This window comes from Sarcophilus harrisii, chromosome 3 (assembly GCF_902635505.1).
Source record: "Sarcophilus harrisii chromosome 3, mSarHar1.11, whole genome shotgun sequence".
Lineage (NCBI taxonomy): Eukaryota > Metazoa > Chordata > Mammalia > Dasyuromorphia > Dasyuridae > Sarcophilus > Sarcophilus harrisii.
This window is the reverse complement of record NC_045428.1, coordinates 379,292,374-379,306,066: the sequence shown is the minus strand read 5'-3', so window position 1 is coordinate 379,306,066 and position 13,693 is coordinate 379,292,374. Positions and strand designations below refer to the sequence as shown.

The window sequence follows — 13,693 nt, the reverse complement described above, 5'->3', positions numbered from 1 at the left end:
GTATAGGCCTCATTTCTTTTTTGCAAAATGAAAAGGCTATTAAATTACCTTCAAGCTTTCAATTATATAATTATGAAATTATTGAAGTGGACTCATAATTTAAATCTTAAGTATATCAACCTCTTTTACAACATAAGAATTTCAGACTTTAATAACTTCTTACATAGAAATCTAAATGTAAAATCTAATTAGGAAATATGGGAGGTGTTTTGGCATAAGAGAGCTAAAAGACACATCAAAAGTGTAGAAGATAAAAAGCATTAGATGCAGTCCTTATATTCAAGGAGTTTACAATCTACTGGGTGAAGCAAAACATAAAACATGTGCAAAGTTAAAGAACAAGATATTTTCACTACATTAATAGCAGAGTAATCGCAAGGTATTACAACACTAATTGACAAACCAGTTGCTCAGACAGTATATGATCTAGCATTTCAGAAGACAGCAGTGTCATTTCAATCAGAGATGGTGGGGGAAGACTTTGTGAAGGATGATGCAGAATTTTTTTTGTATTTTGAAGGAAGATTTGGAAAAATAGAGAGAAGAGAACATAAACAATGAGGGAATTGTGAACAAAAAGAGACTGGATAAGACTAAAGTATCTTTCTACTTTCTAATTTTTTATCAAGTCAGGAGAATATAAAGAGTGTTCAAGGGCCCAATTGACAATGAGATTGAAGAAGGAGGTTTATGATAAGAGTAGTGAGGAAATTAGGCAGAAGGAGTCTATAGCGTGGCGGATCCTGAATGCTAGCCTAGAGATTGAACTATTGTCTGTAGGCACTGAGGAATCCTTAAAGGTTTGTGAAGAACCAAATTGCATCATCATAGAGGGTGTTTTAGGAAGATTAAGCTAATAGGAATGTACAGAAGATGGTAGAAAAACCAGTCAGAAGATAATAATAGTCTAGATCTGAGGGGATATGGTTTTGTATAAAGGTGGAGGCAATGGTACTAAAAGGCACAGGAGAGCTATAATAGACTTGCCTTTGTGCAAAGAATCAATAAAAATTACTGGTGTTTTTTAGGGGGTTGAGGATGGCAGGATTCTGGAAAGGAAATTCAAAGGCTTTGTGTATGGGTACCTAGAGAAATAATATTCAAACTGTCTGTTATACCCACAGGTATATTATCTACAACAATTTGTAATTAATTTTGACATTATTTACTCTATATAGAGTCCTAGAACTTGCAATGTCCACATGAAAATCTTGTTAATAAATACTTCTTGTTTGATTGTTTTTTTCTTTTGAAGTGCTTTGCCAGAAAAAATTTTGACTTGGCAAAATGGTGTTGTGTTTTGTTTTTTTAAAGTGTATGCCAAATTGTTTGATTTTTTTTTCTTCATTATAGAATTATTTGAGCCAGTAAGTATACAGAATGAAGCTAGCTTTGTCTCTTACTAAGATATGGTGACCTATTAAATTCTTAGAAGTAGCAAAAGAAGGAACCACACTTAAAGGTGGTTACCAATTAATGGAGGATTTTGAAGCTTAAGATCAAACATTTAGTCTTGATCTTGAAAATAACTGATGAATTTCTGAAGTTTTAAGGCAATAAAATGTAACATTTTCAAAAAATGAATTAGATAACTAGATTTAAGGTGAATTGTTGGAGGCACAGTAGATAATTCTAAAAAAAAAAAAAAGCAGATTATAAAACTAATGATTGATTAAGCAAGATAACAGTTAAGATGAAGAGGAAGGGACCAGATTCAAGAATTATTTTAATAGGAAGAATAGTGTGATTTGAAAATTCATTCTGAGTGAGGTAAGAATAGGGAGCAAATAGTAAATAAAGCATAATAAACAAAAAAAGCAATAGGGATTCAAGCTTTCAGGACTTGGAGAAAAAGAGGTGTTGTTGGCATCATGATAGAAAAAGAGGTGTATGGAGATGAAATTTGGCTAGCTATATATATATATATATATATATATATATATAAAACATATATTTTAAAAGCTACTTAAAAGGATGGTTATCATGTTTAGAAGGCACAGATTTAATCTACTCATATATAATATGTTTTTCAAATGGTCTCCTGATCCTAAAATATGTATCAGTTATTCTAAGCAGTAGCTGTAGTACTGATAAAATTCTGTTGAGCAATTCTTGAATGACAGTACTGGGTTGTCAGGATAAACTTTCTTTCCGCCTGCTGTTTTTATAAATAGGGAAAGGATGTTTTAAATTTAAGTAAGATGTTCTCTAGATTGGTGCAGTTGACCTTCAAATCTCAACTTGCATGTTTATATAGTAAGAGTGTGAAGCAACAATAGGATTATTATTATTTTTTTTTAATTAGAAAATTTATAGTGCCTTCTCTCTCAGTTTTATATAGGCAAGTTTATTGTTAGGTACAGCTACTACTACAATATAATATTGCTTCTTCAGTCTTTTCTTTCAGGTGCTTTCTTCCATATTGCTCCCTTTATGCACTTTTGCTCTTTTCACCTGGTATACCTGTTTTCAGGTGTATATGAACGATAGTTTAACATTTGTTTTTTTTTAAACTTTGAGTTCCAGATTTTCTCCTTTCCTCTCTTCTCCCAACCCCATTGAGAAGTGTCAAGTTATTCAAAACATTTCCATAAAAGTCATGTTGTGAAAACATAATTCTCCTTGCCCCCCCAAAAAAAACCCCTCAAGAAAAAATAAAATTGGGGAAAAAAAGTGTGATGTATCTTTTCTTTTTTTAACTTAGAATAGCAAAAACCCTACCAATAGACAGTATTGTGTGGAAAGATTTATTTAGAAATGAGAACTCAAAAGTGAATATTTTTAGCAAATTAATTTTCCTATCTCATCCTCAGCTACTTTAATTTCACAGTGACTTAGAGCAAAAGAGTTCCAGAAATTGATTTCCTTTTCTTCAATTGTTTTTCCACTCAAATACAGTTTTTTAATGTAATTTTATCACCTAATTACCTCTCCATTCATTTATTCAACTATCTTATCTGTTGATATAGTATGTGCAGGTACAGTCTATATTCTTAAATTATTCCAGAAGGGAGATTACATATAGTGAGTGCAAGCACAATCTATTCTCAGATTATTCCAAGAAGAGAAATTATGTAATCCAATGAGGTAACAAATACCATCTAAGATAATGATGCTTCCTTTCCCAAAAATATTTAAGAATAGATTATGTAAATAATGAAAAGTGAATCCTCTAGGGCAGTGGTCCTCAAAGTGTAGTCCAAAGAATTGTTGGGGTCTCTGAAACCCTTTCAGGGGGTCTACAAATTCAAAATTATTTTTTATTTCTAATATAGTAAATAGCTATAAATATAACCCATGTGAACAAAAACTCTTTGAACAGATCCTCGATAGTTTTTTAACAACATGAAGATACTGAGAACAAAAGTTTGAGAACCACTGCTCTAGGGTTTCAATAAAATATATGTATTGTACAAACATTTTTGAAATCTAGATTTCTAAAATATGTTTGTTATTATTTATAACATTGTAAAAGTAATAAAACATTTTTATTTTAATAATGACAGTTGTATTGATATCAATGGATACATTGTGTTATCTGTAATGCAAAAACTTGAGACGTAAATACTTTTATTATGTACATCCCTTACAAAGAGAGGTCTTTAATAAGTTGCTATAGTCATTAAATTGTTATGGTATTTAATATGTTAGTATATGTAAAACAGCATATTGTAAAAGTTGATGTTCAATAATATGTCTATAGTATATAATTTATAATATATCACAATACATTACATAGAATATTATGTATTTATGTCTTGTACAGAAAAACAATGATTTTGGCTGATCTTGCAAATTTTAATTTTTTAAGCAAGAAATTATTATCATTGGGTGGCAAGTAGTAATTGGAGAATAGATAATTGAGATAAGCTATATTCATTTCACTAAGTCCCCAAAATCGGCAAACTGCAAATTCAAAGAGTGTAGGAAACAGAAATTTACAGAAGTTTTTGGATGAATTATAGACAAATAAGCATGTCATGCTAATGAGTCAGTATCACTTGGGTAAGCTTAATATGGCATTTTCTGATTAAATTTGCATTAGCAAGTGTTTGGAGTCCCTCTTCCCATTTATCATAGATTTCAGTTTTGATATTCAGACATAATCAGAATTTACACATATATGATCTAAGTATTAAATACTGGTTATGGCTACATGACCACTCTATTTTTTTGTAGTGTCTGTCAATGAAATAAGGAATGGAGAGAAGATATATTTGGCTAACTCTAATCAAACCTAAGATGGTCTGCATGTAATAATATATTTTTGATTGGGTTGTTTTTGCACTGTCATCATACTGACTAGAGTCAGATTCTTACTTGGCACATCCAGATGCTCCAAGTTTGTTTGACCTAGATAGAAAACATATGGGGGTATGTGTTGCAGTATTTATAGCCCAAGTTCAGCCTGCTACCAAAGTACAAAAAATATATAGATGTGAAAAATTGCAAGAAACCAACTATGTATAAACTTGATTTTGGAAGCAAGATTGTTTCTCTTATGCAGTTGACCCCCCTTTATTTCTCTTAAATCATTTATATTTCCTGAAGATAATTAAATTCAGTTCCTCTTTGGTATCTAATTGTTCAGTATCAAATTTTGTTATTTAGTAATGTATCCAATCTCGAAAGTTAAATTACCTAAATAATTGAATAAGTGTTAACTAGTTGTCAGATATAGTCAATATTTGTTACAAATTGAAATATAAATAATATCAGGAAACTCTACTGACCTAATCTGATGCAATAATTTGCCAGTGTGGAATAATACCCCCAAATTGCTAGCTGTGTCTACTTTTTAAAGTCTGCATTTAATAGTTCTCATGTTTCATAGCTTTTCCAAAACCCATTTACTGAGTGATCTTTTTACAGTTATGTATACTAGCTATTCAGCAGATCAGGCAGTGTAATAACATCCTTGCATTAATCAGCAGCTAAGATTTATATCTGTACCTGGGGCATCACACTAACATAAACAAAAATAAACTGTGATGGTTATATTAGTTGTGTTATCAGCATTATACTGATTGAAAACAATTATTAAGTATTCATTTGTCTGGTAGGATTATTTTATTCCTTTATTTTAAAATTCAGCACTGAACCAGTATATATTAGAGGAAATGCTAGTTGGAATTAACTTAGTTAAACTACACTTTATGGCTAAATTCTAGTGCAAAAGTGATCACTTGAATATTCTAATCATGAATATTATAGAAAAAAATGATGAAAAATGTTGCTTTTGTTTTATTATCTATGGAAAGGGTAGACTGATTATGCTATTAGTTATGCTTGAGAGCATTATAATAAATTATTGTCAATATAGTATCTCTATTTCTTATTTCAAAAGACTAGATCTCCCATGAAAATTAAATAAATTGCCAATGCCTATGGTGCCACAAGTATTATATGCCTGTAATTTTTTGTTTGTTTGTTTTACCAGGTGTTCTTTGGTATGAATGTATTGTTATATGAAAAATCATTATAATGTGGCAAGCACATTATTCCTCACCTGAAATTTCATTTGCAGCCTTAGAACCCTTTTATGCCATTTTTAGTTAGTAGTGGCACCATTTTAAATAGAGCCGTTTCAAAAGTCTGATGTAATTTGACTAATATCAGCTAAAGAAACCTTTGAACTTGCTTTCTTTTATAGAGGTAATTTTTTTTATAAGTTCATAAACCTTTTGTCTTTTAAAAGAAAGTTGCTGGTTTAAAGAATAACATTCCAAGAAAGCAGAATATTTATTCTATTGTGTGAGTGCAGTGTTTCTTATTCCTTGATAAGCCTAACCCTTTGTTGAAAAAGGTCTTCCTCTTGAACCAAGTGAACATCTTCATCTTCATAGACATATTTATGCAGAAGTGAAATGAAATAAGGAAAGGTCGACTTATATCCATTTGGACTAATCATCCTGGTGATCGATTATTCAGATAATGAGTATGATAAATAGATTACCTGTATACTTAAGAACTCATGCTCATCTTAATTGGTCACTTACCTAAACTTCAATACAAACCCTAAATTTGGGGATTTTTTTTTTAAGAAACAAAAAATGTTACCTGGCTAAAAGAGAATCAAACTGGAAAGATGAAAAAAGAAATGAACAAATTGTCCCTAATCCCAAGAAACAGAAATTGAAAGTTAAACCATCTACACTTTTTAATCTAATTACTAGAAATCTGAACTTCTATAAAAGCTCTTCTGAAATAAAAACTAATAGTACCTTCTTTGCAAATAAATGATCTTACAAATGTGAATATCTAAGTTGGTTTAAACAGAAGTTTGGCTGTTTGGAATTTGAATTTGCTAAAGATTTGGAAAAAACTCTGGAGCTCAATAACTCTAAAGTTTTTACTGATATTAAGCTGAAAAATCAAAGTAAAATGAGAAAGATTGAAATGCAAAAAACCATCTTGGTCAAAAACTTGCCTCATGAATATAATTAACAAAAACTAAAGGAAATGTTTGAAAATGCTTTTGAAATTAGATTACTTAGAATCAAGGATAGGACCTCAAAAGGAATCACCAAAATTGACTTTAAAGCAAAAGCAGATGTGGACAAGATCTTGGAAGAGAAACAAGGAATAGGTCTTGGTGGTCAGGTCATCAATATGAATTACAGAAGAGAGAAGAGTCAAGGGCAAGAAAATTCAAAAAAAGGCATTGTCCTGAATAACCGTGCTTGAAGTGCCACTGAAGAAAGAGAAGAAGTTGAACATTTCTAAAACACTTAAAATGTGCTGAATTTTTAACAGAAGTATTCTAAGGAATTATATGTGAAAAGATGTCGATCAGCATGCCCCCGAACAACTAAAGCTTACCTAAAGGATATGCATTCATAGAATTTTCCCCTGATGATCTCACAAAAGAAATTTAGATTTTTTTTTGGCAGCAAAATAGAACGAGAGTAGACCAGAAAGATTGGAATAAAAAAAAAAGACAGAAAACAAGTAAATCATATAGCCAGTTATTTAAAACTTTTTCAAAGATTTAGATGATGTCATGGAAGAAATGTTAAAAGAATTATTTTGTGGCTCTTTTAGTGCAAGGATAGTCAAACTGGCTCATCTAACAGGTTTGGTATTATGAACTCGCAAGGTAAAAGAAGATGCTAAATTTGCTAAGGTACTATGGATCATGCTAAGAAAATCAATGGAAAAAAAAAAACTCAATGTAAAATGGAATGGGGCTTTATAGGTTGTGGGGATTATCGAAAAGGATTTAGTAAAAGAAGAGGTAATAGAAGAAAGTGTGAGGATTTTTGTGGGAGAAGTCAAAGGAGCTTTTGAAGTCAGGGTAATTTCCAAAGTGGCAAAGGAGGAATAGGAGACCATAAGCCATTGAGAAAGAAAATGAAATTTGAATAGCTTCTCCACTTAGAATTCTCTTTTCCTTTGGTGTTTGAAAAGATTCTGAGCGTTTTCTCTTTTAATTTAATCACTGACACAGCCTTCTAAGGAAATCCAAAATCATATATAGTCCAAACATAAATAAAACTTCAAAGGACAGAGAATGTTGACTTTGATAGCATGAATCTCAGTTGAAGAAACTAGTGATAGATATGGGAGTTAAATTTTTTGTCTGTGATTTGTCTTGAATTTGTAATGTCATTATGCTCAATGAACAAAACCATTTTCCTTACCAAAAATATTGTACAACCATGTGATTTAGTCAGTGGGCAGTTTTCCTTTTACAAACCAAAGTTCTCCTATGATTTGATGGATCTTTTGGGTTTCCAAGGTTAAAAATAGTCATCATACTTAGCACCATCCTAATAATGAGCCCTTCCATATTTGGTTAGACTAGACCATATGGATTTTCTCTTGGATTCTGATTAGTAGAATTCCATACTTCCCTCAAGACTCATTTCAAGCGCCACTTTCTATATGAAGTCCAAGATTCTTCCCAAGTGCTAGGGCCCTCTCCTCCCAAATATTTGTGTGTGTGTGTGTATTCTCTATATGCTTATTTATGTTCTTGTTCTCGTCTTCCTATCTTCCCTCCCTGTAACTCACTCCAATTGAATGAAAGTTCCTTTTAAGATTAGTAACAGTTACTTTTCTGTTTCTGACTCCTCAGCACCTAGCTCTACACATATGCATAAGAGGTGCTTAATAAAATATTTGTTGATTGATTTAATATTGTGTACACTGTTAGACTTGTTCTCTGTATTGGATGTCTGCTTAATTTGCTTTGGGGTGGAAATGACTGATTAAAAAAAACCAAAGGAATCAATAAAATATAATTTTAATTTTAACATTTTTATTTATTTCATGGAATATTATACTAGTGTTTCAACATTCATTTTTTTAAAATTTTGAGTTCCAAATTCTTATTTTTACTCCTGCTTCTTCCCCAAACATTGAAAATGTAAGCATTATATTGATTCTACATGTGAAGTCAAGCAAAAAAAATTATCCATACTACAAAAGAAAAAAACCACACACACACACACACACACAGAAATAAAGTTAAAAAGAAGCATACTTCAATCTACTCATATATCAATTCTCCCTCTGAAAATGGACAACATTTTTTATCATGTATCCTTTGGAATTGTCTTGGATTATTGTCTTAATCAGAGTAGCTAAGTCTTTCATGGTTGCTCATTATTAAAATATTGCTGTATATTGTAAACAGTATTCTCCTAGTTCTGCTCACTTCACTTTGTATCAGTTCAGTTAAATCTTCCAGGTGTTTTGGAAACTATTCTACTTATCATTTCTTATAGCACAAAAATATTCTGTCATAATTATGTACAATTTGTTCATTCCTCAACTGTCTCTCCTCAATTTTCAGTTGTTTCTACTGGAAAAGAGCTGTTATAGATATTTTTGTTAGATAGATCTTTCCCATTTTCTTTGATCTCTTTGTGATACAGATATAGTAATGGGTTTTGCTGAGTCAAAAAATCTAGTTTTATAATTCTTTGGTTGTTGTGATACAGAAACCATCTGCCAGTGGCTGCTGAAGGTCTAACAGACCTGTAGAATGGATCTTTTCATGTGAGAGGATGATGATGATATAAGGAGACTGAGAGGCAGTTACTAATCTCTGACCTCTCTCCTCTTCCCTCTCCCTCCAATTTATCTCAGTCCACAAACAATACCTGTTTCAGTCAGCAAAGACTACTTTGTAACTCCTTCAGATGTTATGATTCATAGCTGTGGAGGCTTTTGAAGAATTGACCTGTGCCTTCACCTAGGCATGGTCCTTAACATTTGGACATAATTCTAAATTGTTCTCCAGAATAGTTAGACCAGTTCATTCCACCAATTTATCAGTGTCTCTATTAAAATACAGTTTTAAAAGTCAGATTTTTAAATATGTATTTAAATTGATAGATGAATAGGTCTGTCATTATTAATGTACTTCTCCACATAGTTGGCATCAAAGAGTAAAACATGCAGCATTTTCCCCTGTAAGCTATTATCTATATCTATCATTGATTCTATTACTGACTTGAATGAGACTGGACTTTAATTAGCTGAAAAGAATCTGCTTTTTATATCACTTAATCTGTTTATAGAAATGTTACAGTGCGTATTTCCTAGCCATCTTCAGTAAAATGATACTTTATTTGGAACCAGTCCTTAAAAGATAATCTGAATTGAATTACTGTAGCTTCTAGGTGATGTTGAATGCATCATTTGAGGATGGAATTTTAATATAACAATGTATATTCATATGAGTTCATAATGTGATACATTTATTATAGATGTGTTGAGCTTTATAAATCTAAATTCAGTGTTACAAGATTTGACTTTGCCATTTTATTTCAGGTAACTATTTGGCAGAAAAACAGAGTTTCAGATCACAAAACAGCTTTGATGGCAGTCCTGGGAACTAGCATGATGAGTAATATGGAGGCCTTTCAGCATCACTCTGAAGTATCTCAGGTATTGAAATGATGATGGAATTTTAAATGTACTTCAATTCTTTTTTATACCACCTCTTCCATTTATACAAAACAGAATATAATGAGATATCAATTTTTAAAAAAATCATAAATAATGCCCAATATAACTAAGCAATATACTAAGAGAGAGAGAGTAAGCCTGGTATTATTCCCATTTATGGTGAGGTGAAATATGTTGTATATAAAACATTTTGTATCTATGAAGTACTTTATTCATATCTGTTGTTTAATATTTTTAATATATTTACAGAATTTAAGTATAATGAAGGGACTTTTATTGTTGAGGATACTCCATTCACTTGTGAATGAAACAAGATCAAGGTTTCCTTAAAGATTTCATTCCATCAATTATTTCCTTTCACATTAAAAAAAAAATCATATTTATTCTATTACCCTATTCAAGTCATTCTGCTGTCTCTTGCTTTTCATTGTTAAATTTCTATAAAAAATAGTCTGCTGTCATAGTTTGGTTGTTTGGTTGTATTTTGCTCTAAATTTTGTGTATTTTGTCCATGAAGAGATTTTCCTCTGGATGTTAGGTAGTATCAATATAGCATTTAGATTCTCCATTTATTCTCTTTCAGTTTCAATAAATAACCATTCCACTTTAATTTCCAGTCACATATGTCATTATTGCTTACATTTTTTTTTAACATCAGTATCATTATGTTAAGTCTCTCCAGTACTATAGCAATTAGAACATTGGAATAGATATGTACATTAAGAGTGTCATCTATGATGTCATTTCTTGTAAATGGTCTGAAAACTCTGATTCTCAGTACTTTCTTCTTTCCCATTAAAAAGTTTTGATGTCTTCATTTTTTACATTATAGTCATTTAGTGACACATCATCTTCTCTCATAGTCCAGAGTCCTCACTTATAATAAAGAATATAGCTGCCTTTTTTGTTATATCATTAATATTAAAATCATGTACATTCTCTTAGTGTGCTTTTACTTGCTTCGTTCTATACAAATTCATATGTCTTCTTATATGTTTCTAAGAATCCCTCATAGTTATCCTTTTTTTTTTTTTTTATGGCATTCTGAAATCCCATTCCATATATATAAGTACAATTTGTTCATCCATTTTCCAGTTTATGTTTACGTACTTGTTTTCTTTGAATTTTTTTCCATTACAGAAACATGTTGCTATGAATTTTCTTTCTTTCTGTTTTTGGCTTCCTTGAAAGAGATGCCTTATAGTAGGTTGTTCAGTGAATGTTTTGATGTATGTGAACTTTTTCTTTATAACTTTGACTTCTATGTGGTATATTTGCATACATTGCTTGTATATACTAATTGTGTATTCAGATATTTTCTGACTTACTATATCCTGGCTGACCTTCTATTCTTCTAGTATAATTTTTAAGAACCTCATCTCTTCCATAAGACAGAAATATATTTTATAAGTATATTTTATTAAATGTTTAGGACAATTTTTTTACAAGGAAATGTATTGCCAACATATTGTGAAAATAATGGAAGGTGGAATTTAGTATATGAAAGTTGTTTTTAGCCAGATTTGAAAATTTTAATTATTCTGTCTGTTGAAGAATGCACATATCTTTCAGTTTTCCAAGAATCAAATATGCTACCTTCTTGTTGTAGCTTATTTTTTCACTCTTGCATATAATTCCCTCTGTTCAAATCTTTCTAATATCTTGCTTTCTTGACCATTTTCTCTTTACATCATTTACCTCATCATTTCTTTTACTCTGTTTCTCTTTCTATTCCTCTTTATTCTCTTTTTTTCTCTCTCCTCTTTTGCTTGTAAACATACTCGGATCTTCTCTGTTCTCAAGAAATTTTCCCAAACCCTTCAAACTGTTTTCTAATCTTTTCATTTGCAGGAAGAATGGTCTATAATCTCTATCTCTTTTTTCTTTACTATCCATGTATTTCTCAACCCTTGGGTCACAAATGACCTAAATTGCCAGATCCACTGAATGGCCTTTTTCTAGTTCTCATCTTCCATGATCTTTCTGCATCATTTGACACTATTGACCACCTTAATATTCTCTGCTCCCGATCTAGAAGAACATTTTATCCAGAAGAGCATTTTATATAAGAAAATTATAAAGAATAATTATTTTGAAAGTTTTGAGAACTCTGATTAGTGTAGTGACCAGCCACAATATCAGAGGTCTAACAATGATGCAAGCTTCCAATATCTGGAGCGCTGACATATTCAAGGTTTAAAAAAGACACACATTTTCAGACACAGTCAGTAGACAGGTTGACTGTTTTTTATAAGGATTTTGGTTTTTCATTTTTTGCAATTGAATGAAGGAGGTAGAGTAGGGGGCTTATAATAGTGTTATCTCCAAAATAGTCATTGAAATATTTAAAAGAATTTGTTCAGAAGAGAACAAAAGGAAATACAGAAAGAATTAGACAGTAAGGATAGTTTTGAAAGTACTAAGTTAAATTTGTTGTACTTTTTTTTGTATTACTTTGTATTTACATACATACATACCTTGTATGTGCATTTATACACACTTTTTCAAAAAACAAGCTAAATTGTAGGTTCTTAGTTTGACAGTATTTTTTCTATCTTACTTGGTAAGTGCTCCCCCTTTTGTTAATCTTTTTTTTAAATCAAGAAAAAATATTTCTTCCCTTTCCTTTGATGACATTCTTTTCTCCCAGTTCTCATTCCATCCTACCTCCAACCACTTCCTCTTGGTCTCTTTTGCTGATTTTCTGCTTTCTTTTTCCTCTGTGAAGCTTTCTGTAATATCTTTTCTCCCAGGTAAAAGTTATTTCACTTGTATTTCTTACAGCATTTTGCCTGTATCATTATTTTGATCTTCATCATTTTTCTAACTCATATTCTATAGCTTATTTATTTGTATGTATTTCTGTTTACTGACCATTTATATAACATTAAAATTTGTCAATTCCTTTATATATATTATCTGATTTTATCCCCATTACATTCTTGTGAACTAGGTGGTGCAGTATCATCATCATAATCATTATTATCATTCCCACTTTACAGATGAGAAAAGTGACACTCAGAGATCAGGTGACTTGTTTATATCATACAGTTAGTAAATTTGGGAAGTATCATTTAAATTCAGGTCTTTCTAATTTCAAATCCACTATTTAATCTTTGTATTATGCTATACCTTTATTGTTCTCCAGCACTATATTAAAACATGTTGCCTCTATAAAAATTTGAGTTTAGGGATACTCTTATTTTTCTTTGACTTTTCTGTTCCTAGTTTGGTGGGGTATTTGGATCATATTTTTCTCATATGGTAAGGTTACTCCTAGATCTACTTTTGGAAACAATGTGTTAGTTATTCTGTAAATGATTAATAGAATTAGCTTGAAAGCCCATTTGGGCCCAGAAATTTTTTGATTATAGATTGTTCAGTTTCTGACAATTAGGCATTTAGATTCCCATTTTCTTGTTGATCTATGTGTTTTATTGTTCTATAAACATTATTCATCCATTTTGTTTGTTTTCAATTTTGTTGACACATAACTGAATACAGAAATTTATGATAATTTTTATTTTATTTTTATTGTGAATTTCTTTTTGCAATTTTTTCCTTATCTCATGATTTTTTTTTCCTTTAAAAAAAATTGACAAATCAGCTAATAGCATACCCATTTAATTGATCTTTTTGAAAAAAATTGAAAATTTTTAAAATTATATAAGTAGTTTTGGTGTTTGATTTGGATATTTTTCTTTGATTTTCAGAATTTTTTTTGTTCTTTTTTAGGGGTAATTTCCTTAAAATTTTTAATTTCTATTTTAAA

At 30.7% G+C, this 13,693-nt stretch overlaps 1 protein-coding gene across 4 annotated transcripts in view; it reads left to right on the top strand.

The window, feature by feature from the left end:
• The window catches only part of PMS1 (PMS1 homolog 1, mismatch repair system component), a 106,482-nt gene that overhangs the window by 58,249 nt on the left and 34,540 nt on the right, over positions 1 to 13,693 (top strand). For all 4 annotated transcript variants that reach the window (XM_023499335.2, XM_031960317.1, XM_003764059.4 and 1 more), the window contains exon 6: positions 9,784 to 9,900. In XM_023499335.2, coding sequence (XP_023355103.1) covers positions 9,784 to 9,900 — 117 coding nt within the window. The remainder of the gene's footprint in view (positions 1 to 9,783; positions 9,901 to 13,693) is intronic.